General features: G+C 37.7%; 1 protein-coding gene and 1 pseudogene across 6 annotated transcripts in view; both read right to left on the reverse strand.

The window, feature by feature from the left end:
* USP37 (ubiquitin specific peptidase 37) overlaps positions 1-27,506 on the reverse strand; it is a 94,996-nt gene that overhangs the window by 41,716 nt on the left and 25,774 nt on the right. For all 6 annotated transcript variants that reach the window (XM_012740235.3, XM_012740233.3, XM_012740237.3 and 3 more), the window contains exons 8-13: positions 19,614-19,711; positions 13,836-13,920; positions 9,689-9,850; positions 4,038-4,169; positions 3,737-3,860; positions 3,019-3,209 (exon numbers count right to left, since the gene is read on the reverse strand). In XM_012740235.3, coding sequence (XP_012595689.1) covers positions 3,019-3,209; positions 3,737-3,860; positions 4,038-4,169; positions 9,689-9,850; positions 13,836-13,920; positions 19,614-19,711 — 792 coding nt within the window. The remainder of the gene's footprint in view (positions 1-3,018; positions 3,210-3,736; positions 3,861-4,037; positions 4,170-9,688; positions 9,851-13,835; positions 13,921-19,613; positions 19,712-27,506) is intronic.
* Positions 13,928-19,322, reverse strand: LOC105857690 (large ribosomal subunit protein uL18 pseudogene; annotated as a pseudogene).

A 27,506-nucleotide genomic window follows, 5' to 3' on the forward strand; every position in this document is an offset into this window, starting at 1 on the left:
TGTATTCCTAACACTCTGGGAGGCTGAGGTGGGAGGATTGCTTGAGCTCAGGAGTTCAAGACCAAGCTGAGCAAGAGAAAGACCCCATTTCTACTATAAATAGAAAGAAATTAGGCAAACAACTAAAATTAGAAAAATTAGCCGGGCTCAGTGGCACGTGCCTGTAGTCCCAGCTACCCTGGAGGCTGAGGCAGGAGGACTGCTTGAGCCCAGGAGTTTGAGGTTGCTGTGAGCTAGGCTGATGCCACGGAACTCTAGCCCAGGCAACAGAGTAAGACTCTGTTTAAAAAAAAAAAAAAGAAAGAAAGAAAGAAAGAAAGAAAGAAAAGAAAACATGCACTTTAGAAAATCATTTATCTATTGGAGGAAAGAAACTGAAGAAATCATGAAAGAAGGCAAGAAATGTCACAAACTAGTGATACAAAACTATCATTATTAAAATTCTAGTAAAAAATGTTATAGCTGGAAAAGATGTCAGTGTACATTCTTCTTTTTTTTTTTTTTTGAGACAGAGTCTCATTTTTGTTGCCCAGGCTAGAGTGAGTGCCGTGGCGTCAGCCTAGCTCACAGCAACCTCAAACTTCTGGGCTCAAGCGATCCTCCTGCCTCAGCCTCCCGAGTAGCTGGGACTACAGGCATGCATCACCATGCCCGGCTAATTTTTTGTATATATACTTTTAGTTGGTCAATTAATTTCTTTCTATTTTTAGTAGAGACGGGGTCTCACTCAGGCTGGTTTCGAACTCCCGACCTCGAGCAATCTGCCCGCCTCGGCCTCCCAGAGTGATTACAGGCGTGAGCCACTGCGCCCAGCCTACATTATTCTTTTGAGCAGCCTAAGAAAAATAAATATGGAAGACAGAATCGGAGAAGCAATATATAGATTTAAATATCTCTGAGGAAAATTCTAGAATAAATGGAGGCCAGGTCCAGTGGCTCACGCCTATAATCCTAGCACTCTGGGAGGCTGAGGCGGGTGGATTGCTCGAGGTCAGGAGTTCGAAACCAGCCTGAGCAAGAGAGAGAGACCCCGTCTCTACTATAAATAAAAAGAAATTAGTTGGCCAACTAATATATATAGAAAAAATTAGCCTGGCATGGTGGCACATGCCTATAGTTCCAGCTACTTGGGAGGCTGAGGCAGCAGGATTGCTTGAGCCCAGGAGTTTGAGGTTGCTATGAGGTAGGCTGATGCCATGGCACTCACTCTAGCCTGGGCAACAAAGCGAGACTCTGTCTCAAAAAAAAAAAAAAAAAAAAAAAAAAAAAGAATTAAATGGAAGAGGTAGCATTTAGAGAATAATTTTCTTGAGCTGAAGAAAAACTCAAATCTTAGCATGAAAAGGCTCTATCATGTTAAAGACAAAATTAATAAAAAGTGTGAATAATTAGATGTAAACTAGTGAAATTGTGGATTTCAAAAATAAAGAATACCACAGATTTTCAAGAAAAACAAAAAAATCTCCAAAGTCAGGTTCCTTATCAGTGTCACAGAGTAATAGGATATGATGGGGCAGTATATATAATACATTAAGAGGTAAACACTGTGTGACTCAATAATTCTGTATTAAGTCATGTGCAAAAGCCACAAAGATAATTCTCACTTATATAGGGATTCTGAAGAATTTCATTGTAAGAAATATTTATTCAGAGCTATATTAACCACTTCAGTACGGCACTCACAGTCCACACGATAGTTTGTGCTGTGCATTAATGACGAATCCGTTTTGCTCTTATATGATGAGGAAAGCTTTAAAGCACTGAAAGCTATAGCAGGCTTATGTGTTTTTGTTATAAAAAAATAAACAAAGAAAAAAAAAATTTAAATGAATGAAGAAAAAAACTAAAAAAAAAATAAAGCACTGAAAGCTTGTTTTACTTTACAGGCAGCTTTACTTGTAATGTAAATCAGAATAGGTAACATATACATATATGTTTTTATTACATTATTTTTAAATGTTTACAATTTTATTTTGATAAATGAAAAATTAGAAAAGTCATATCACGGCTGTTGGCTAAAGTCGACGTTTGGTTCATCTGTGGCTATCGACTATAGTCGACGCTTGTACCGAAGTGGTTAAACATGACTGGAAGATTAATCAAAATAAAATCTTTTGAAGTAAACTGTATGGTATAGAAGTCATGATGATGAGCATGGAAATTAATTAAATGTAGAAAGTAAATCTAAATAATTACTGTAAATATGGCTGGAAAGCAAAAGTTAAAAAGAATTCAAATTTTTTTTTTTTTTTTTTTGAGACAGAGTCTCACTTTGTTGTCCAGGCTAGAGTGAGTGCCGTGGCGTCAGCCTAGCTCACAGCAACCTCAAACTCCTGGGCTCAAGTGATCCTTCTGCCTCAGCCTCCCGAGTAGCTGGGACTACAGGCATGCGCCACCATGCCCGGCTAATTTTTTATATATATATCAGTTGGCCAATTAATTTCTTTCTATTTATAGTAGAGACGGGGTCTTGCTCTTGCTCAGGCTGGTTTTGAACTCCTGACCTTGAGCAATCCGCCCGCCTCGGCCTCCCAAGAGCTAGGATTACAGGCGTGAGCCACAGCGCCCGGCCAAGAATTCAAATTTTGACCTATTTTGTCAAAAAAACATTTTTAGGAAAAATTATTTGGTAAATTTAGTTAAAAAAAAAAGGCAAGTAACAAGCAGGGCTTTTTCCCAGTGAAAAAGATAAGAAAAACAAGTATTCCCAAATAACTCGCTATACCACACAGCGATGTAAAGAATAAAAAACCCTACAGATCAAAATGAACTGCTTAGTTAATACTAAAGCATATAACAAAGTATTTAAATTATCCTCAGTTCTCACTCCAACAAGCATTTTTATAGAAAGATTAAGACTCTGAAAAAAGAGGTTTGGTGTAATCTGTGGGTTGATGTTTTCCCCACAACATAGGAAGGAAGATAAGAATTCATAGCATTTGGTATGTCACAGGAAAGTTTTAATCACGTGGAATGAAGAATTAAAAGGGGAAAACTTTTTGCTTAAAGATTACTTACGCTTTACAAATGATGGAATGCTGAACCTCAAACTCCAAATTAGTAATAACAGGGCAAGTGTATACTCTGGTAGCAGAAATATCTGGTGAAATTTCTTCTCCAGGAAAAGGTTCAGACTTCCAAGTTTTATTTAATTTTTCCATATCCTCTTTCAGCTGGTCTAAGCACTGACTTAAAAATTCATGAGCATCCTAAGAAGACAATAATATTCTTAATAAGATCAAACATTTCTTGTCATAATAGTTTATTTACACTGTGAGTGATACAACTAAAGCACTTGGAAGTCAATGACATATGTCAGCAAGGTCAGGTTTATTTTAATAAGGATTTGGGGGTGCATATTTTATGAATAAAAACAAATGACATATTTTACATTCTTAACTTTATTTTCTTAACTATCAGTTGCATTAGCATGAATGAATGAATCTTCACTTTACTGAAAAAAATACACACACACACACAAAAAAACCAGTTAACTTTTCTAAAATAGGCTTTGTAGCTAACAAAGCCGAAGTTCTTGCACTGGACAACTACATTTGCATATTAAAATATAACACAATAGAAGAGTCACACTGAACCTTACCATAACTCCCCAGGTATTTTAACCTATGATGAACACATATACATAAATCTTGTTTTAAAATAAAAATCAAGAAACACACTAATATCATTTCAATTTTCCCTATCTCTAAAACGTTTAAAAACAACTTGTACTCACATTCTGCATATAACCAGAAAATCTCTCCGCTGTAGCTGAAATTGCATTTTTAACTTTCTTGAGTAAATCTTTTTTGGTCTCTGAATTACAGATATCTTTTTTAACAAGCAAGTGTGCAAAGCGTCTGGTAAAACAAAAGAGACAAGCATCTGGTAAAGCAAAATGTTTATACAACACTGGACGGCACGGTATTTTAAAGACTAATTACTAACAATGGCACATAAAATTTTAAGTGTCTAAAATCCCATTATTCTATAACTAATGAGATAAAAAGGTACTCAGTAAATTATATAACGATTACCTTATAAGTGCATTCAGTGGAATTTTCTTCCATGGGATACCTTGCTTAAGCAAGTCATTTGCAAATGATTGGAGTGAAAATAGAGATTGTAAAATAGCATTCATATAGCAGGTATTTCCCAAGTTAGAGAAGCTGAAAATGAAAGAAATAGTACTTTAGAAGGCAACAATAATTCCTGAAGTATATTCAGTGTAGTAGGGGTTCTCCACTTAGCATGTATCAGAATCACCTGGAGTGCTTGTTAAACTACATATTGCTCGACCTCAACCTAAGTTTCTGATTCAGTAGGTCTGGAGAGAGAGGGTGCAAAAACGTGCATTTCTAACAAGTTATCAGATCATGCTGACAGGGATTACACTTTGAGAACCACTATGATATAACATTATAACAACTTAGTTTAATCTAATGGAAAATTACACATTTCAAATGAATGCTAAACATGACTGGAGGCTTACTCAAAGAGCTATTCATTCTTATAATTTTAAGTTTTTCACTGAGTATAACTTACTCATTTGTCTTAAATATATCCTCAGAAAAGGAAAATACTGGGTCATAGAATTATATGTGTTTGGCTTTAATGGGTAATGCCAAACACTTTTCCTAAGTACATATATATTTTTAAACCTTTTATTTGGAAATATTTTTAAGCATTCAGAAAAGCTGTAATAAACCAGCATTCTGGGAGGCTGAGGTGGGAGGATTGCCTGAGCTCAGGAGTTCAAGACCAGGCTGAGCAAGAGCGAGGCCCTGTCTCTACTATAAATAAAAAGAAATTAGCCAAACAACTAAAAATAGAAAAATTAGCTGGGCACGGTGGTGTGTGCCTGTAGTCCCAGCTACCCAGGAGGCTGAGGCAGGAGAATCACTTGAGCCCAGGAGTTTGAGGTTGCTGTAAGCTAGGCTGACTCCAGGGCACTTAAGCCCAGGCAAGACAGTGAAACTCTGTCTCAAAAGAAAAAAAAAAAAAAAGAAAAGTTGTAATAATAATATTCTTTATCCAGATTCACCAACTGTTAATCTTTTGCACCATGTACTTTCATCATTTTATATTTAATACTCCTCTCTATACATATTTTTCCTGAACCATTTGAGAATAAGTTGCATATATCACATGCCTTTAATTCTAACTACTTCGGAGTGTATTTCATAAGAATATTGTCATAAATAACCAGAGAACAGTTATTAGCATCAGTAAATTTAACACTGACACAATATTCTTATATAATATACTTTTTAATCTAATTTTATCAATTTACCCAAGAATATATTTTATAGCTTTTGCTATTTCTCCCGTAAGTACAAGATTCAGTCCAGGATCACACAATGTTTTCACATCTCTGTAGTTTCCTTTAATCTGGAATAATTCTTCAGCTTTCTTTTCATGACACTGACATTTTTGAAGAATACGGTCCTATTTTTTTTGTTTGGTTTTGGTTTTTTCAAAAGAGAGAGATTCTTGCTCTGTCACCCAGGCTAGAGTGCAGTGGTGTGATCATAACTCATTATAGCCTTAAACTTCTGGGTTCAAGTGATCCTCTCATCTCAGCCTCTCCAGTAGCTGGGACTACAGGCATGCACCAACACACCCAGCTAATTTTTTTTTTTTTTGGTAGAGACAGGGTCTCACTATGCTGCCCAAGCTAGTGTTGAACTCCTGGCCTCAAGCAATCCTCCTGCCCTGGCCTCCTAAAGTGCTGGGGATTATAGACGTGAGCCACCATGCCTAGCTCCTAACCCTGGTTTTTAATGCAATATTCCTCTTATTGGATTTGCTATATCCTCACAATGAGATTCAGCCCAAGCTGGAAGAGTACATAGTGACACTGTGTCTTCCTGAGGGCATCACATCCAGACATGTATAATATTCTTGTGCTGTTCACTGGTGATGTCAATTTCAAATATCTGAGAGAACTTCTGCTTCTGACTATAAGTTGGTATCAGAGTTTGGAATAACCCTCCCACTTTAAACAATGAGGAAACTGGAAAAAATATAGGAAATAACTATTTTCAGATCCTGGACAATAGGCAGTGCAAAACTGTGATCCCTAATAGAAGGAAAACCAATGATGTGAGCCCTACCATAACCCAGGTTTTCTGTCAGGGACCAATTTGTGAACTGAAGTCCAGGGAGGACCTACAGAGTCCAGAAATCTCCCTGAGTTGAGCTGAAAGAAACCGAAGTTCAGGAGGCTGAGACTGCTAAGATTTTTAGGACAGAGTACTTGAGTCGAGGGAGCTACACAAAGGAAGAGTTCCAGAAATCTACATAGGAGTCTGCTTGAATATTTGGCTAAAATCAACCTATGCCTGCATAGGGTGAAACACCAGTCAAGAAGAATTTCAAGGAAAAGAATGATTACTCGGGAGCTGTTAGCCAAATAATTCCCAGAGCTCATGCAGGGCCTAAAATTGTTTGAATTTCCACCAGTCAGAATGGAGAGACCAAGATGAATTCATGGAGTATTAACAGATACCTCAAAGGGGCCATGATTTAGGAAAGGAAGCAAATTAGCTTTAGAGTAAAGAATATCTAGATTCAACCCAAAAGAACTTAAATACATCACATGGATGAGAAGGAAGGAAAGAAGGAAGGAAGGAAGGAAGGAAGGAAGGAAGGAAGGAAGGAAGGAAGGAAGGAAGGAAGGAAGGAAGGAAGGAAGGAAGGAAGGAAGGAAGGAAGGAAGGAACTTAAACACAAGTATCAAAACAAACACAACTACAAAGATGTTAAAACAAGTATTTAAAATATGATCTATATGATCAAGAATCAAATGAAAACATGAACATAAAAAGCATAAAAATGGAAGATATACTTCTAGAGATGAAGAACATAATATTTGAAATAAAAATCTCACTGGATGGGATTAATAACATATTAGATATTGCAGAAGGAAATGTCACAGCAACAGAACAGATCATCAGTGACCTGTGGGACAGTATCAAATGAACTATCATAAATAACTGGAATCCAGAAGGAAGGGTCAGAAAAAATCTGAAAAATTAATAACTAAAAATATTCAAAATCTGATAAGAACTAGAAACTCACAGATTCAAGAAGCTTAACAAATCCTGAGGAGAAACACAAATCAAAATGAAGCACATCATTAAAAAACTGCTGAAAAAATCTTAAAATAAAAAAAACCTTAAAAAGCAGCCAGAGTAAAACTGCTTCAGAGCCTTCAAGCAAAAAGATAAAATCACTTACAAGAGCAAATGAATTAGACTGTCATCAGACTTCTCAAAAACAAATAAACAAAAAGCAAAATAACAATAAAGTAGCATTTCAAGAAACCTGAGGAAGAAAGTATGACCCAAGGATTGTATCTATCTTTCAAGTATCCAAGCTACAGAATAGGTTTTGGATATGTAAGAACTAAGGAAACAAAACATATAATTGGCTGAGTGGGGTGGCTTACACCTGTAATCCCAACAATTTGGGAGGTTGAAGCAGGAGAATCACTTGAGGCCAAGAGTTACACACTACCTGGGCAACATAGGGAGACTGTCTTTAAAAAAAGAAAAAAAAAAATTAGCCAAGCATGGTGACATCGGTAGGCCCAGCTACTTGGGAGGCTGAGGCAGGAGGATTGCTTGAGCCCAGGAGTTTGAGTATGCAGTGAGCTATGATTGCACCACTGTACTTGAGCCTGTGCAACAGAGAGAGACCTTGTCTCTAATAAAAAATATATATGTAAACTGAAATTGAAAAATAAAAGTGAAAACTGACAGAGCTGGAAGGAAAAATACACAAACTTCTGACCTAATACACAAGTTTCTGGCCTAAGTTCTGCTTTATTGGGTATTAGGACTGCAGCCCCTGCTTTCTTATTATTTCCATTACCCTACTGAATTACTGCTCTAGCTGTATCCCTATTATGCAGAGTTGGGTTTTGCTTTATAAGACAACTTTAAAATATTTTTCTTTTAATAGATGGGTTAAGCCCACTCACATTTATTGATGTCACTGATATGTTTGGTCTCAATTCTGTCATGCTATGTTTTTGTTTTTTTTAATTTCTCTATCTTTTAGGAATGTTTCCTTTGGTTTTAAGGAAGCTTATAATTTTTGTTTTAATGGCTACATCTGTATTTAGACTTTTTATATTGCTGTAACTGCTTTTTCTTTTTTTTTTTTTTTTTTTTTTGAGACAGAGTCTCATTCTGTTGGCCCCTGCTAGAGTGCCATGGCATCAGCCTAGCTCACAGCAATCTCAAACTTCCCGGCTCAAGTGATCCTTCTGCCTCAGCCTCCCAAGCAGCTGGACTACAGGTGCTCACCACCATGCCCAGTTAATTTTTTCCATTTTTAGTAGAGATGGGGTCTTACTCTTGCTCAGGCTGGTCTTGAACTCCTAAGCTAAAGTGGTCCTCCCGCCTCGGCCTCCCACAGTGCTAAGGATTACAGACAGGCCTGAGCCACTGTGCCTAGCCCTTAAACCTTTTTTTTTTACCATCTAGTCTGTCCATTTTAAATAGCATCCTTTGACTCACACCTATTACTATGAAACAATCAATTACATTACTCTACATTTTCCTTTCTCTCTTCTCCCATTTTCTTTTAGGTACAATCTTACTACTTCATTAGAAGACATGATGTTTATACACCTTCTGTATGTACCCCCACCATTGTTTATCTGAGGTCTACAACTGAACATATGAAATGTTTACCTCTACCTTTTCTCAATGTTATTCTAGTCATCTCTTGGATCAAAGAAGCTAATTCTCTGTAGAGTCCTTAGGAAGAGCAAGTATGTACAGCACTCCAAGTTCATAAACTTCCAGACTTCTTTTCTCTGGCCTGCATTTTTGACAGCTTGGGTTGGTAAAAAATTTTTGTTTACCTATCTTTCATCAAGTTTCCTGAAAATGACGTTCACTGTTATCTTGGCTTGCATAATGATTTTGAGAAATCTGATGCCAGTCTATTTCTCTTGCCTTATAAATTATTTCAGCTTTGTTTTGTTTTTTTTTTTAAAACAGGGTCTCGGCCGGACGCGGTGTCTCACGCCTGTAATCCTAGCTCTCTGGGAGGCTGAGGTGGGCGGATTGCTCGAGGTCAGGAGTTCAAAACCAGCTTGACCAAGAGCGAGACTCCGTCTCTACTATAAATAGAAAGAAATTAACTGGCCAACTAATATATATAGAAAAAATTAGCCGGCCACGGTGGCACATGCCTATAGTCAGTCCCAGCTACTTGGGAGGCTGAGGCAGGAGGATTGCTTGAGCCCAGGAGTTTGAGGTTGCTGTGAGCTAGGCTGACGCCACGGCACTCACTCTAGCCTGGGCAACAAAGTGAGACCCTGTCTCAAAAGAAAAAAATATATAACCATAAATGTACTGCTGAGGATATATATATATATATATATATATATATATATATATACGTATCTCAGAAGTAGGATGAAGTATATGGGTTGGAGAATACACATTTTCTGTTTTAAAATGAATATTACATATTTAAAAGTTAAAAAATTGGAGACCAGATAATGGGCTTAAAATTACTCACAGATGTAATAATCTTTAATAAGTTATCTAATTTCTAACTATTTTAGAACTATAATTAATGTGACTCCTTTCATTATTTTTTACACCAACAAAGCATACTTCAGTTGGATCACTTCATCAAAAAGAAAGTAAAAGAATTGACCTACCCCTGCAGTTGTTGCTGTTGGTGAGAGGAAAGGGGCACTCTTGGTTTGTTCCAGCCAGTGTAATCCTGGTTACACCTCAGTTTTTTAACAGAAAGAGGAGCCGGCTGAGGAAGAAATCCCAAACTTCTTTTGGCAGAAGGAGTTTGGCTTGAAACATTAGTCCTATAAAAAAGAACAAATAACGAAGAAGCAAAATAAACTTTTGAATGCTATTCCCCCCCCCCCATAGATTCAATGACGTCAATGCCTAGGAAAAAAAATCTTAAACTTTGGAAAATATCAGTAATAATGATCAGTTGGGGAGAAATCCCCACAAATACAAATTACCAAGTTGTTCATAGAGAGCTGAAGAGGTATATAATACTGTACATCTTTGACCTACAATCGAATAATCCAAGTTAGTGGCTTCAGAAAAACTATATAGTTTCACTTTATTCACCTTTATCTACTTTGTGGATATTACATTAGTTTACCTAATCTTAAACAGATTTATAGTCATTTTTCCACTGTTACAAATAATACAACAAACATTCTTCCCTAATCTTCTTGAGAAATTCCTTTGGTTTATATGCTTGGAAGTGGAAATGTTAGGTGTATTTTCATTTTTAATTTTTCTAGATATATGTTTGTTTTCCCAAAAGGCTGTACCAATTTATATGTCCATCAATAATGAATTTCCATTTCCTCATGTGTTTACATTTCTAATTTGTACCAGAAGTTTTAACTTTTACCAGTATAGTGACACTTGATCTCATTGTTATTTTATTTTGCATTATCCTGATCACTACTAAAGTTGAACATTGTTTTCTCTCAATTGCTTTTCTACACTTAGTTTTACACTAGGTTCTTAATGATTTGTAATTCTTTATATAATATATTCTACATGTTAATTCTTTATCTATTACACATTCTAAGTTTTATATATATATATATATTTTTTTTTTTTTTTTGAGACAGAGTCTCGCTTTGTTGCCTAGGCTAGAATGAGTGCCGTGGCGTCAGCCTAGCTCACAGCAACCTCAAACTCCTGGGCTCAAGCAATCCTTCTGCCTCAGCCTCCCAAGTGGCTGGGACTACAGGCATGTGCCACCATGCCCGGCTAATTTTTTCTATATATATTATTTGGCCAATTAATTTCTTTCTATTTATAGTAGAGACGGGGGTCTTGCTCTTGCTCAGGCTGGTTTCGAACTCCTGACCTCGAGCAATCCGCCCGCCTCAGCCTCCCAGAGAGCTAGGATTACAGGCGTGAGCCACCGCGCCCGGCAAAGTTTTATATTTTTAATGTACTTAAATTCATCAATATTTCCTTGTTTCGGTTTTTGCATCTTGTTTAAGAAATCATCTTCTGTTATAAGGTCATAGAAATGTTTTCTTATTTTCTCTTAAACGTTTTCAATTTTATTTCCCCCATATTCAAGTCTTTAATCCACTTGGAAGTTTACTTTTCTTTATGCTGTGAGACAGGAATATGATTTACTTTTTTTTTTTTTTTTTTTTGAGACAGAGTCTCGCTTTGTTGCCCAAGCTAGAGTGAGTGCCGTGGCATCAGCCTAGCTCACAGCAACCTCAAACTCCTGGGCTTAAGCAATCCTGCTGCCTCAGCCTCCCAAGTAGCTGGGACTACAGGCATGCGCCACCATGCCCAGCTAATTTTTTCTGTATATATTAGTTGGCCAATTAATTTCTTTCTATTTATAGTAGAGACAAGGTCTCGCTCTTGCTCAGGCTGGCTTCGAACCCCTGATCTTGAGTAATCTGCCTGCCTCGGCCTCCCAGAGTGCTACGATTACAGGCGTGAGCCACCGTGCTCAGCCTGATTTACTTTTCTATAATTGCTCCCAAATTACTTATTGTCTGGTTAGACCATGTATTACCCACTATTTGGTTTTTTACCTAAAAAAAAATACTGTGAAATAGAATACTCATGTGGAAAAAGTATATGCAAATCAAATGTGTAGCTTAACAAATTTTTGTAAAGCAATCACTTATGTAAACAAACATTCGTGTTCAAAACCCCCCAAGGACCCCCTCCAGTCACAATCCCACATTCCTCTACCCTAAAAGTTAACATTAGCTATTAGTTTTATCCCTTACTATCAACCCCTAAATATTGTAGTTTGGACAATGCATGTTTCCATCTTTTCACCTTTAACATTTCTGCATCTTTATATTGTAATTATTTCTCTTTTACATAGCATATGTATTTTTTCTTCCTTTAAATCCAGTATATCTCTTTAACTGAAACATTGTGTGTGTGTGTATAATTTTTTTTGAGATAGACTCTCACTCTGTTGCCCTTAAGACATGGAAGGTAAACTGACAAACCCAAAACAAGTCTCTTAATTTCATTTATATTTACCATTTCCTCTGTGCTGCATTCAATGATCACCCCTTCTTGACAACAGTTTCCTCTGCCTGGTCCTCTATCCTGTGCAGGACTTTATGTCAGTGGTTCATAATTCTTGCCACTATGCAAGTAACACTAAAGCAGATGCCAATGATTGCAAATTCCATTTTCACATCTTTGTTCTCTCTTCAGGGAGCATCACACAACCAGTACATATTTATGGTTTCAACTCCAGGTAGTTATATGGAAGTGTTTTGCCCTGCTAACTACCTCTCAGAGAGCTGTTCTACTAGATACCCAGCTTCATGTAGCTTCACATAAAAATCCAAATTCTGGGTGGAGTTACATTGAGTTCCCAATCTTGTGTCAGTTTTGAAGTCCCAGCTCTCAAACTTGACTCTAGTCTGTGTCTTATGGCCACAGCGTTTGCTCAGTATTAGTTTTCTCACTGATATGAAAATTTTCACCTTTAGTGCAAGCTAGCATTAAAAAAAATTTTTTCCTTAATCATTCCTACATGAGATGAATATGCTCACTTTATTATTTTGGGAAGAAATTTATAATTTATAATAAATTATTTGAAAACCAAATTTAGGTAGTTTTTTTTACTTAGGTTTAAGATTTTTCTAGCAAGCAGAAATGTCAAGCTTCCTCTCTCTTAAATTCAAATAACTTAATTATCTCCATAGTCCATAAATGCTTGAGAGCTACTAACCAAGGCTGAATACACCTAAATATAAAATATCAAATTCTTTACTTCACCTTAATCATTTTATATAAATAACCAAGTTGTTTTTTTATACCACTTTGAATTAAATTTTACTACAAAATATGAACAAAATATGACTTAATAGGCATCATATAGCATATATATTACAGACCCCATTAACCCCACTTTTTTTGTTTGTTTTTTGATACAAGGTCTTGATCTGTTGCCCAGGCTAGAGTGCAGTGGTGTGATCTTAGCTCACTGCAATCTCAAACTCTTGGGCTCAAGTGATCCTCCTGCCTCAGCCTCCCTGAGTAGCTGGGACTACAGGCACACACCACTGCACCCAGCTAACTTTTCTATTTTTTGTGGACACAGGGTCTTACTCTTTCTCAGGCTGGTTTCCAACTCCTGACCTCAAGCAATCCTCCTGCCTTGGTCTCCCAAAGTGCTAGGATTACAGATTTGAGCCACGATGCCCAGCCTTAACCTTTTTACATTTAAAACCATCACACATCTGTGCTGCATTCCATGATGATACCTTCTTAACAAGTGCTTATACATTGTCTTATATATTTATATCCAATAAATCTAACAAAAATTTTAGCTATATCTATAGAATTAGCAATTAAATTTCTGACTAGCCTTTTCCAATACAAGATACTGATATGAAACTTCTGATTTTTAAAGAAAACTCCTTAATTTTTGGATGGTAGCTTAACAAATGCATAGGCAACAAAGGCAACATAAAAACGTCTCAGTGAAGAGATCTTAGTATGTTCATCACTTGGAATAATGGAAAATATACCGGTCTAGAATCTAATAACACTGACAGTCACAACCTCATTACAAATCTTCTTAGACCTTAGTTTATTCATTTGTTGAAAAATTTTAAAAAGAGATCAAACTAAAACATTTCTAGAGTACTTCCTAACTAAAATGTCATGATTCTATGATTCTCCATCATTGTTATTTTAAATTGGGATATTCACATAGAGCATAATGCATAGCCTATGCTATTACATGATTCAATATTCTGAAAATGAGAGCTCTTCAAGTTTTTCACAAGGCATATAACCAATGCATACCTGTCTAGGTTAGTGACACCAGAAGAGTAGTCCTTGGATCCAGCTCTGCTACCATAAAAGGAAGATGACTGCAAAGGCAAAAGCCCTATAAAACAAATGAAAAAAGGAAAAATTTAATTCCTCAATCAGCCATTCAAGCTCACTTAATAATAAATTACACACTGGGCCTCTTTATATTTCTTTTTTTTCCTTTTTTTAATCAGAGTAATACAAGCATACCTTGTTTTGTTCCATTTTGCTTTATTGAGCATTGCAGATATTGCGTTGTTTTACAAATTGAAGGTTTGTGATGCTAGTAGTTTGAGCAAGTTAATCCGTGCCATTTTTTCTTTTTCTTGAGATGGGGTCTCGCTATGTTGCCCAGGCTGGAGTACAGTGACTATTCACAGGCATGACCCCACTACTGATCATCCTGGGAGTTTTGACCTGCTCCGTTTCTGACCTGGGCTGGTTCACCTCTCTTTAGGCAACCTGGTGGTTTCTAGCTCCCTGGAAGTCACCATATTGATACCGAACTTAGTGGGGACACCCAATCAGCATAGTGTACTACAAGCTAGGACTCCTTGGGCTCAAGCAATCCTCCCGCTTTAGGTTCCCAAGTAGCTGGGACCATAGGTACATGCTACTGTGCCCAGCCATTTTTACAACAGTATATGCTCACTTCATGTCTCTGTGTCGCATTTTGGTAATTCATCTGTTATGGTGATCTGTGGTCAATGATTTTGGTGTTACTTTGTTAATTGTTCTGGGGCACCACAAACCATACCCATGCAAGATGGCAAACTTAATTGATAAATGTTGTGTGTTCTGACTGCACCACTGGCCATTCCTGTCTCTCTCTATCTTCTTGAGCCTCCCTATTTCCTGAGTCACAATACTGAAATTAGAATAATTAATAACCCTACAATGACTTCTGAGTATTCAAGTGAAAGAAAGAGTTATACATCTCTCACTTTACGCCAAAGCTAGCCCTCTTCTGCCAAACAGTTAACCAAGTTATGAATGCAAAGGTAAAGTTCTTGAAGGAAATTAAAAGTGCTATTGCACTGAACACACGAATGATAGAGCAAAACAGTCTTACTGCTGATGTGGAGAAAGTTTTAGTCATCTAGGTAGAAGATCAAGGTAGCCACAACATTCCCTTAAAGCAAAGCTCAATCCAAAACAAGGACCTAACTCTCTTGAATGCAATGAAGGCTAAGAGAAGTAAGGAAACTACAGAAGAAAAATTGGAAGATACCAGAGGCTGGTTCATGAGAATTAAGGAAAGAAGCCATCTCCATACATGAAAGTGCAAGTTGAAGCAGCAAGTGCTGATATAGAAGCTATAGCAAATTACCCAGAACATCTAGCTAAGATAATTACTGAAGGGGGTTACTTTAAACAACAGATTTTCAATGTAGAGAAAGCAGCCTTATAGTGGAAGAAGATGCCATGCAGGACTTTCATAGCTACAGAGAAGTCAATGCCTGGCTTCAAAATTTCAAAGGACAGGCTGACTCTTATTAGGGGCTAATGCAGCTGGTGATTTCAATGTTGAAGTTGAAGACAATGCTCACTTACCATAGTGAAAATCCCAGGGCCCTTAAGAATTATGTTAAGTCTACTCTGCCTATCTATGCTCTATAAATGGAACAACTAGGCCTGATTGATAGCACATCTGTTTACAGCATTTACAGATTTACTGAATATTTTAAGCCTATTGCTGAGACCTAGTGCTCACACAAAAAAAGATTCCTTTCAAAATGCTACTGCTCATTGAAAATGCACCTAATCAGGCCCAAGCAAAGTGGCTCACGCCTGTAATCCCAGTACTCTAGGATGCCAAAGTGGGAGGATCTCTTGAGGTCAGGAGGTCACCATCCTTAGCAAGAGCAAGACTCTGTCTCTACTAAAAATAGAAAAATTAGCCAGGTACAGTGGCATGCACCTGCAGTCCCAGCTACTCGGGAGGCTGAGACAAGAGGATGGCTTTAGCTCAGGAGTTTAAGGTTGCAGTGAGCTATGATGATGCCACTGCACTCTACCCGGGGCAACAGAGTGAGACTTTGTCAAAAAAAAAAGAAAAGAAAGAAAGAAAGAAAAGGCACCTAGTCACCCAAGAGCTCTGCTAAGAGACGTACAAGGAGATTAATGTTGTTTTCATGCCTGCTAACACAACATGCATTCCTCAGTACATGGATCAAGGAGTTATTTCAACTTTCAAGTCTTATAATTTAAAAAATAAATTTCATAAGGCTATAGCTGCCATAGAGAAGATTCCTTTAATGGATCTGGGCAAAGTCAATTGAAAACCTTCTGCAAAGGATTCACTGTATTCAAGACGTCATTAAGAACATTCATGGAGGTTAAAATAGCAAACTTAACAGAAGTTTGTAAGAAGTTGATATCAGCCCTCATGGATGACTTTTGAGGGGGTTCAAGATTCAGTGGAGGAAGCAAACTGTAGATGTGGTAGAAACAGCAAGAAAACTATTAATAGAAGTGGAGCCTGAAGACATGACTGAATTGCGGCAATCTCTTTATAAAATAGATGAGAAGTTGGCTGAGCAAAGAAAGCAGTTTCTTGAGATGGAATCTACTCCTAGTGAAGATGCTGTGAACATTGTTGAAATGACAACAAAGGATTCAGAATCTTACATAAACTTAGTTGAAAAAGCATCGGTAGGGTTTGAAAGTACTGACTCCAATTTTGAAAGAAATTCTACTGTGGATAAAATGCTATCAAAGGGTATCACCCGCTACAGAGAGATCTTTTGTGAAAGGAAGAATCAACTTATGCAGCAAACTTCATTGTTGTCTTATTTTAAGCAATCGCCACAGACATCCCAACCTTTAGTAACCACTACCCTGATTAGTGAGTAGCCATCAGTATCAAGGCAAGAGCCTCCACAAATGAAAAGATTATGACTTGCTAAAGGCTCAGGTGATTATTAGCATTTTTTAGCAATTTAGTATTTTTAAATTAAGTATTTTTAAATGTATGCACATTGTTTTTTCCTACATAATGCTATTGGACACTTAGCAGACTAAAGTATAAATAAATATAATTTTATACACACTGGGAAACCAAAAAATTTGTGTGACTTGCTTTATTGTAATATTAGCTTTTGGTAGTCTGGAACCAAATCCATAATATCTGCAAGGTATGCCTGTATATATGCATGTATAAAAGATCAAATACTGTGGAAAAAGTTCTAATAACAAAGCAATACTTCCCTGTCCCAAAGGTCTACACATTTTGCTTTTAATTTCTAACCATTTTTTCTTTTTTTTTTTTTGAGACAGAGTCTCGCTTTGTTGCCCAGGCTAGAGTAAGTGCTGTAGCGTCAGCCTAGCTCACAGCAACCTCAAACTCCTGGGCTCAAGCAATCCTACTGCCTCAGCCTCCCAAGTAGCTGGGACTACAGGCATGCGCCACCATGCCCGGCTATTTTTTTCTCTATACATTAGTTGGCCAATTAATTTCTTTCTATTTATAGTAGAGACAGGATCTCGCTCTTGCTCAGGCTGGTTTCAAACTCCTGACCTCGAGCGATCCACCCACCTCAGCCTCCCAGAGTGTTAGGATTACAAGCGTGAGCCACTGTGCCCGGCTCTAACCATTTTTTAAAACTTTTTCTGATTTCTTCCAGTGCTAGATAATGTTTCTAATGTTTTTTTGCTTATTCAACAAGTTTATTGTCTGACGTTTCTCAAAAATCCTCATAAAAAAGTTGCAGTTTGGTTTAGCTTTCAGCAGCCCACTCCTGAGCTCTGAGGAAGCTTGCCTTCTTTTGAGCTACCCGATCTTTCTTCTGGGCAAGGGACATTTTGGGACGGTTCCATCTCTTCTTCTTAACTTCTTTCTTATGCTTCTTCTCATAGACTGGATTATCTCTCATAGACTGGATTATCTCGTAAGAAAGCATGGGCTTTCTTATACATCTCCTCCATCATGTCTGGAGTAACATTGTTCTTTATGTATTGAGAAAACTATTTTTTGTAAGCATCTTCATCTTATTCCATTAGATAACGCATATAATCTGCAACATCCTGACCCATGATGTGCTTCCAACATTAAATTCCTTGCTTTCAGAATCATAACCAGGGAATCGTTTGGTACTGTGAAGAATAGACAAGCCTCCATCCACAGCTCCCTTCAGGGCCCCAAAAACTTTATTGCCAGTCGTAGTTCTGGCAAAGCCTGCATCCAAATAGCATGTAAAAGCACCAGGCTGCCCGTCAATGCTTTCCACATTGTATTCATCTCCTGTCACTTCCACTTGGCCTTCATAGATCTTATCCATGCCAAACCTACTGAGAAGCCTGTGGGCCAGTAGCAGGCCAGTACAATATGTTGCAGCATAATTTGTCAGGCCAACCTTCACACCATATTTTGGTAGTTCGTGTGCATAAGCTGCGCAGACTATCATATCCCCTTCTATACAGGCATAAGCAATCTGACAAACGATGTCTCTGTTACACGAACTATCATTCTGTATTTGGGTGTGTTGCACTTATTTTTATCCTGTATCACCAAACGTTTCTGAACATAGTAATCAGTTTTACCCTCTTGTCGTCTTCTGAATTTCACTTGGTATCTCTTAAGTAGGCCTATTCTTGACAACTTTAACAAACCCTATCCTGCCGAACAGAGACCCGCTTTCATGGCTCCACACTGACTTGCAGGCCCAGCAGCGCTGGGGGGGGGGGAGGGTGCACTCTACTTTTTCTTGATTTATTCATCTTAAACAATATTAGTTGAGTCCTTATTATGGAAAATTAGAAGTTTCTCATTTACATTATCCCTACTCTTGTTCTCCTCTTTCCAACCAATTATTAGTTGTATTACTTTAGTTCTTCTACTGATTAACTCTATAACTTCAATACACTTAAAATTTCTACATTTTGTTCCATGAATCTTACTACTTGACCATCCACTTCTTTCCACATCAATCTTATTACTTGACCACCCACTTCTTTCCACTTTTGCAATAAATGTCTTAACTTCAACATTGTTAAGACTTACAACATCTTTAAGTTTTCTGTTTTTTCAATACAAGTTGAATACCAATAAAGCTGAATACCAACAAGTGAAGTTTATATCTTCTAAGTAAGTGTTATTGTTTCAGGGGTTAAGACATATTTGAGATGCTTCTTTCTGTAGGAGTCATTGTCACAAACCCAAACCACTAAAAAGAGAATATTCTTAGAGTCCTGATCAACCGGATTCTCTTAAACTACCAATTTATCAAAATCATGCCATATTTTAGCTTGCTTCAGTTTAATCTCTAAACATTTTAGAGGATCAGACAGATATGTAAGTGTGGGAAACATGAGACAAAAATTCACAGAAAGTCTAACTTTTAGTTTTTGTAAAAACAGGGTACAAGATAAGCTTAACTGCTACTATATTTAGGCAATAATTTCAAGATCTTCTGAAGCTTCTAATAAGAAACAACACTGATGAACTTTAATTTCAATCACCTTACTGCTCTGATTCATTCTGTTTCAGGTACTCTGACAACGAAAGAGCATAATTCTAGGCATTCAAATGAGAAAAGAAGGTAAAGACTGGATTCTTATTAAACCAAATATAAGTTCCCTTATATTTCTAATAATGTAAAATATTTTAGCCAAGTCCTTGGTAAAAATTGGTGTCCAAAAACTAGTACCAGATTACACAGTATTCCTGAATAATGAAGATATATATGTCCCGGTTTAGGTTTTTATTTCTAATCTAATACAATACATCATATAAAGAGAATCTCATTTATCATAAGAACAAACACTTACCTGATGTCCGATTTTCTTCTGACTGTTTCAAACTCAGCTGCTTTTCTCTACTGCTGGTTAAATACTTTCTTGAGGGATCTGTCATAGCTTTGTTGTTCCTACAGTGAATAAGTTTAAAACAATATTAGTATAGGTATATAAACATATTGTTCCAAATTTTATAGTTGTCATTAAAAAATTTACATTTCAAGTGCTAAATCCATTGATATACTTGAAAGTCAGGCGACAAAGTTGTTAAAGCCTCAAGAGGTTGATGACTTAAACAAATGAGAATTATGATAGTGAGACCTCAAATCTACAAAAAAGTTAGAAAAATTAGCCAAGAGTGGTGGTGTTTGCCTCTAGTACTAGTTATTCAAGAGGCTGAGGCGAGAAGATCGCTTGAGCCCAGGAGTTCAAGGTTGCAGTGAGCTGTGATCACACCACTGCACTATAGCGTGGGAGACAGAGCAAAATTCCATCTTTTAAGAGAGAAGAAAAAGGAGAGAGAATTATGAAGATAACATTTCACTACCAAGTCAAGTGCTAATCCAATTGATGACTCTGGTAATTAAACAAAAATAAAGAAGCATTTTCTTTATACAAAAGTCAAATCAGAGATAGCAAGATCATATAGATTTTCTTGGCCAAAAGCAAAACCAGATGAAATGATTCAACTACTAACACCAAGAGAATTGATTAAAAAGTAAACTATTAAAGCTTGGTAGTTTACAGGTTTAAAATGTAAAATGAATTAAAATCAAAGTGTTCTTATATTCTATATGATTTGAAATAGTATTTACTAAATGTCAACATTATTTCAGTTTATAGTGATTAAAATATTTTAAGTTCATAAACACAAGATTAAAATTTCTTAAATAAGCCTCATTCCCACCGCCCCCCACCATATTATTCTCAAACACCTGAAACCACACATGTAGAGTGGCCATTCAAATACATATTCATTCTTTGGTTAAAAGTGCTAATTTAGGAGAATCATCATGAATTAAGCCCATAGCAGAGAGCTCAGGTCCTCCACCCAGATTCCCTCAGATTCCATTTTTGTGTCCTCCCTATCACACCCTCTCAGCAACTTATGTGTGTTTTTGATAGCCAGTTCCTAGGGCTCTTCAGAGGACTCCTCTCAAGTTATTAGAGATACTTTACCTATAATCTCAGAGTAAAGCCAGGTGTGCTAAAAGTACAGAAGCCCAGCTTCCTGGATTTGAATTATAACAACTTTATGGTGGAAGAAATAGATTTCTCCTCTAGGATCAGGATGAAGTCTACCCTTCATGACCTTGGTGACTTCTGTGTCACATCACACCCATGCTTCATTTCCTGCCCTTCACTATCCTGCCTACCTCACTCCCTTCTTGGTCTCCCCTGGGAGTACCTCCTTAATAATTCACTTGCACATGAATCTCCATTTCAGACTGCTTCTGGAGAATGTTCTCAACAACAGCTGGTACTAGCAGTAGTCCTAGGAAGGACTTTAAGAATAGGATTCTGGAATTGGACCACTTTTCAGCAATGGCAACAGAAATCCTACTGCTGGTGGTAATACCTCTGGTATCCAGTAGTGTTCCAACTGCTAAGATTTTCATCTGGGGTGAATTAGGATGGGATAGAAGAGGCTATGGCTCAGACAATATCTCTAACATTTTAGAAACAGAGTAAAATGACTATACAATGAATCTTAATGGGGTGATGGAAACATTCTAAAACTGGATTATGGCCGGGCGCGGTGGCTCACGCCTATAATCCTAGCACTCTGGGAGGCCGAGGCAGGCGGATTGCTCGAGGTCAGGAGTTCAAAACCAGCCTGAGCAAGAGTGAGACCCCGTCTCTACTATAAATAGAAATAAATTAATTGGCCAACTAATATATACAGAAAAAATTAGCTGGGCATGGTGGCACATGCCTGTAGTCCCAGCTACTCGGGAGGCTGAGGCAGCAGGATTGCTTGAGCACAGGAGTTTGAGGTTGCTGTGAGCTAGGCTGACGCCACGGCACTCACTCTAGCCTGGGCAACAAAGTGAGACTCTGTCTCAAAAAAAAACAACAAAAAAACACTGGATTATGGTTATGTAACACAACTCAGTAAATTTACTAAAAATCATAGAATTATACACTTAAAATAGGTGAATATTATGGTATGTATATTGTACCTCAATAAAGTTGTCTTAAAAATCTCCCAAATTATTTTACTCCCTATATCCAAGCCTCCCTTCAAGAAGTACAGTCTATTTCTCCATCTCTTAATGGAACTGGTCTTGCGATTTCCTTTACCAAAAGAATGTGAGAGAAGTAACTGTATGAGTTCTGATCCTAAACCTAAAGGTGCCTTACAGGTTTTCCACTCACTCTCTTGAAACCCTGCCACTGCTATGTGAATAATTTCAGGCTTGTGTGCTAGATGGTGAAAGATACATGGCCCAATCACTCTCATCACCCCAAATGATAACCAGCCAATGCCCAGTCATGGATGAGGACATCTTAGACCAGCCAAACCCTAGTAAACTCATCTACTGACCAGAGATGCATGAGAAAATGAGAGTATCCAGGCACAATCAGTCACACTGGGCCCAGGTAAACAGAATCAACTGGGTGACCATAAAGCCATACAAAATAATAGTTACTATTTGAAGCCACTAAATTTTGGAGCAGCTTGTTAATACAACAATAGATAACTGATACAAGTGATATGGATTAAATAATAATCATAAAGACCATAGAACAGGTTGGTTGTTGTTACAAGTACTGATCTGCTCAAGAGAGATGATGACAGGCTCAATTAAGTCAATTACCAACTTAAGGAAAAAGACATTGTGTAGAGTCACTCACCCATGGGAGAGTTGCATTCCAGAACCTTAGTTTTCTAGAGCAAGACCATGCCGTTTATAGCAGAAAATTACACCTCATCCATAAAGTATAGCATACTATTCTTACATATTAGGCCCTGGAAGAGAGTGAGCATCTGACTATTCATCATCAAAGGACTATACAACCAGAGCTAACCATCATGAGCTGGGTGCTGTCATATCCATGAAGTCATAAAATCAAAAGAGTACAGCAGCAATCCATCATAAAATACAAGCAAGTATACTGGGATTGGGCCCAAGTAAGTAGGAATAGATAACAAGAACAGGCTTTATGGACATTCCCCTACAAGTTGAAAGAAGAGGAATAAATGTGGGCCTGATTCATGGATGGGTCACCTTTATCCAATGATAAAAAACTGAAAATGAACAACTGCTGCACTGTAGCCCTACTAAGAGACTGCCTAGAAAGACAGTGGTGAGAGGAAATCTTGCACTGTACAGAGCTTTAAGAGGTACACATCATCATCTACTTTGTGTGGAAAGAGAAGGAGGTCATGGGCTACTGGGTGGTGGCAAATGGTCTAGTTGGTCAGAGACCTGGAAGGAGCATGCCTGGAAGATCACAGAGAAATTCATGAAAAGGTATATGAACAGACATATCAGAGTGTTTATGAAAAGTGAAGATCTATTTCACATGTTAATGCTCACCAGAAAACAACACTAAAGGGACACTAAACAATCAGAAAGACAAACTGTCCACTGGATATCAGTCACAATCTATCATTAGCCATTCCAATAATTCCACAGTGGGCCAATGAATAATAAAACAGCCAAGATGGCAGAGATGGAAGCTAAGCATAGGTCTCTGCTTCACCAAGGGTTAGCTACTGCTGCTGCTGAATGTCCAGTTGGTTAGCAGCAATGATGCTGAGCCTATGATCCAATATCCCTTGAGGAAAGCAATCAGTGATTTGGTGGCAAATTAATTACATCCACCCTAGAAAAGACAGCAATTAATACTTACTAGGACTGCCCCACATTCTAGGTCACAGCAGATCCTCTTAGTTTCAAGATCCACAGTGAATGCCTGAAACCATGGATGGTACTCAACTCAATTGCCATCAATTGGAACACCCTTCTGCTCATGTCTTCCATGCACAAATCTGATACCTTTTCCAATTTTTCTAAGCACTTATCACATACGTGGCCATAACTTTTGCAGTTGGAGATGCTACAGCAAAAGTAGCATGAATTTCTTTTTTCTTCTTCACAATTTCATGGACAGATTTGTTCTTACTGTACATTATCAACCTTAGCATCGATTTTTTTCCTTTCCTTATTAAGTCGAGAACTTTCACCTTTTCACTTAAAGGAGGCACTTTACAGCTTCTCCTTGGCACATATGAATTTCCAGCATCACGACTCTTGTGCTTTGGGGGCATCATTAAATAAAATAAGGGTTACTTGAACACAAGCACTGTGATACCACCATAGTCAATACGATAACTGAGACAGCTACTAAATGACTAACGAGTGGGTGGCATATACAGCAACAAAGGCATGAAGTGAGATAGCTGAAGATTTCATACTTCTTAGAATAGCATGCAATTTAAAATGTATGAATTGTTTATTTCTGGAATTTTCCATTTACTATTTTTGGACCAAGGCTGAACTCAAGTAACTGAAACCACAGAAAGTAAAACCATGGATAATGGTAAAATCATGCTTTTCCTGCTCCTAGTATTTTGACCAGCATTACTATCCAAGGACTCATGAAAAGTATCTCATTCACTGAAATGAAAACTCATATATTATTATCTTAGAACAAGGAGTCCACTCTGCAGAAAAGGAGGTACAATAAGGGCACATGACCACAGGATCCACTGGTCTTGCCACATACAGACAGTATTACCCCAAAGCTGCTGGCCTGATAATTCACTGCAATACCCTTTAAAAGTATAGCTTAAAATCCTATTAATAGTAATGACACAATCAATAATCCAATAACTGTCAAACTTTGTACTCTAAACCCTAAGAATAAAATAAATGTATATTTTTTGACCCTGAAAAAAAAAAAAATAGAAGTGCAGTTTAAAGATGATCTTGGCCAGGCCCAGTGGCTCACACCAGAAATCCTAGCAATTTGGGAGGCCAAGGTGGGAAGATTGCTTGAGCCCAGGAGTTTGAGGCTGTAGTGAGCTATGATGACCCCACTGCACTCTAGCCTGGGCAACAGAATGAGACCTTGTCTCAAAAAAAAAAAAAAAAAATCTCATTAGGAATAAGATGCCCTTCAAGCTATAATATATACCTTAAATCAAGAAAAGATCATATAGCAATACTCTCTGTAAACAAAAAGAAAAAAAAAAAAACAGAAAAAAAAAAAAGGAGAGAGAATATATGGGTCCAGAATCAAGAAGTAGGTAGGAGTGGCCCCACTCACTATTATTATCTTTTAAAAAATTATTATATTTTTAATGAGATGGGATCTCAATATATCACCCAGAATGGTCTCAAACTCTTGCTGCCTCAGCCTCCTGAATAGCTGAGATTACAAGCACATACTACTGCATCTGACTAACACTATTATTTTCAATAATTCACCTGGACATTTTGTGTTTCCCATCTCTTCAATTTAGGTTTTGCAGGTCCTGATTCCCATGGGAGGGAACTTTTTCACCAAGAGGCACAGTAAGAGAACAATTAAACCTAAAGTTACAGCTGCTACCTAGTCATTTCGAGATCCTTATGCAGGCAGTTCAACAGGCAAAAAAGGAGTTACCATACGGACAGTGGTAATGACTTTAGAGGAATATATCTGGAATAGAGGGGACTTACTTGGATACCTCTTAGTGTACTCATGCTCAGTGATAGCATGGTTCTCATATAATTGTAATGGGCAATTATAGCAACCACAGCCTGACAAGTATAGGGTGGCCAGAGGCTCAGATCCCTCAAAGATGAAGATCTCAGTCACGCCAACAGACAAACTATCAAGACCAGTAGAAGTGCTAGTAGAGGATGCAAGAAATCTAGAATGGATAGTAAAAGGAGGACATAACAATATCAGTTACAGCCTCAAGGCCATTTGCAGGAACACACTGTATCTTATCCCACTAAAAGACTCCTTTTGTAATATTCTCCCCTAGAACTGGGAAACATCAGTGTGAAGAATCTGTGACAAGGCTGGGCACGATGGCTCATGCCTGTAATCCTAGCACTCTGGGAGGCCCACGTGGGAGGATTGCTTGAGCTCAGTAGTTCAAGACCAGCCTGAACAAGAGTGAGACCCTGTCTCTACTAAAAATAGAAAGAAATTAGCTGGACAACTAAAAATATATATAGAAAAAATTATCCGGGCATGGTGGCGCATGTCTGTAGTCCCAGCTACTCAGGAGGCTGAGGCAGAAGGATCGCTTGAGCCCAGGAGTTTGAGGTTGCTGTGAGCTAGGCTGATGCCACAGCACTCTAGCCTGGGCAACAGAGTGAGACTCTGTCTTAAAAAAAAAAAAAAAAAAAGAATCTGTGACAAGATAGAATGAACATAAGATGTGAGTGGATCTAAATGATATAAGCAGGAGGGAGGGAGAACTATAGTACCATCTCTATGAGTGGACAATGGTGATGCTCCATCCAAGTCCTTAAGATCATTTTTTATTCTTTTCACACCCCCAGACTCTGTGTTTTCAACGTATTTCAACAGTCAAGCACCTATAGATCTTCAGAGGACTATATCTGAGCTACTTAAAACATTTTGCTCACTGGACAAAGCCAAAACCCACCAGGGCAGCTGGTAACCAAAGACTGTCTACCAGTGAATAGGAAAGCCTAGCTTCCTTGCCTCAAGTTGGTATAACCCCAGAGTTCCCTGGCTGGATTAAGATGCAGCCTCGTCTCTGTAAGCCCTTCACTTGAGATCACACTCTTGCTTGTCTTCCTCCCCCTTCCCTGACCTGCTTCCCCCATTCTGGTGGTATTCGTCTCTCCAGTGAGCACTTTCTTATAAGCCACTTGTAAAAGTATATTTGGGTCTGTTTCTAGGGAGCCCAAACTTCAAAAAATCTAAATGGGATGCTGTAAAAAGTATTACTGGCCCAGAACAAGAATGAGTAACATAGCGCCCATTAGATAAAATTCCAAGTGCAACTGGGACTTCTCAAGTGTGCTGAATGTGGTGGACTGGCATGCAACCAGCCCACTACAGCCACCTTCTAGTGTACCTCCATGTTGTATAGAAACAAAAATGCTTTAAAAAACAAAACAAAACCCTACATTTCCTAGTTTATGTTCTGGATGACATTTAAAATAAAGCTATTACATGTAACATCTGGAAAGTGTAAGGTAGAGGGCTTACTGTTCTGCTATTTCTAATGTTAAATATCATCTTGGTTTTTCTGTACAGGATTTCAAATCTTGGCAGTGGCCAAGATTTGAATCCAATTCAGATGTTGGCTTCATGACAGAATAGCCAGAAACATCTTTGGAGACCTGCTCTGGGGCATGGCTCTCAAAATCATTCCTGAAAACTTAATATAGAGCTCTAATATAGAGTATCTTTTCAGCTCTCCTAATGATTCTGTAAGCCATTTAATACTCATTGTGTGCAAATACCTTTGTGCATAATTTGGCTATGAATTTTGTTCCCTACAACTAGCTGTTGAATATATAAATTTGTTACTAAAAGTGGGGTGCTGTCATAACAAACTTAAAATATGTGGCACTGGTTTAGTAGAAGGGTAGAGGATAAGGACATAGATATTACAAACTGGAAAGCTGGTGATCATTATTATGCCTCAGCAAAATATTTGATAAAAACTGTCATCTGTTCCAAGTCAATGTCCAAGTTAAAAGAAAAAAAAAAAAAACTGTCATCTGTAATGTCTTGAAAAGCAGACCTCATACTCACTGAACCTATAGCTCTAAGAGAAAAGATTAAGACAATTAAGGACACCGGCCTGTGTTATTGTTTCTTATTGCTTTCAGAATGGTCCTATTCAAGACAGATAAATTCAAGCTAGACTAGTCAGCTTGTAATCATGGATGAAAAGAAACACAGCTCTTTGTGTCAACAGCCTAGAATCAAAATTAC

Source organism: Microcebus murinus, chromosome 8, assembly GCF_040939455.1.
Source record: "Microcebus murinus isolate Inina chromosome 8, M.murinus_Inina_mat1.0, whole genome shotgun sequence".
NCBI lineage: Eukaryota > Metazoa > Chordata > Mammalia > Primates > Cheirogaleidae > Microcebus > Microcebus murinus.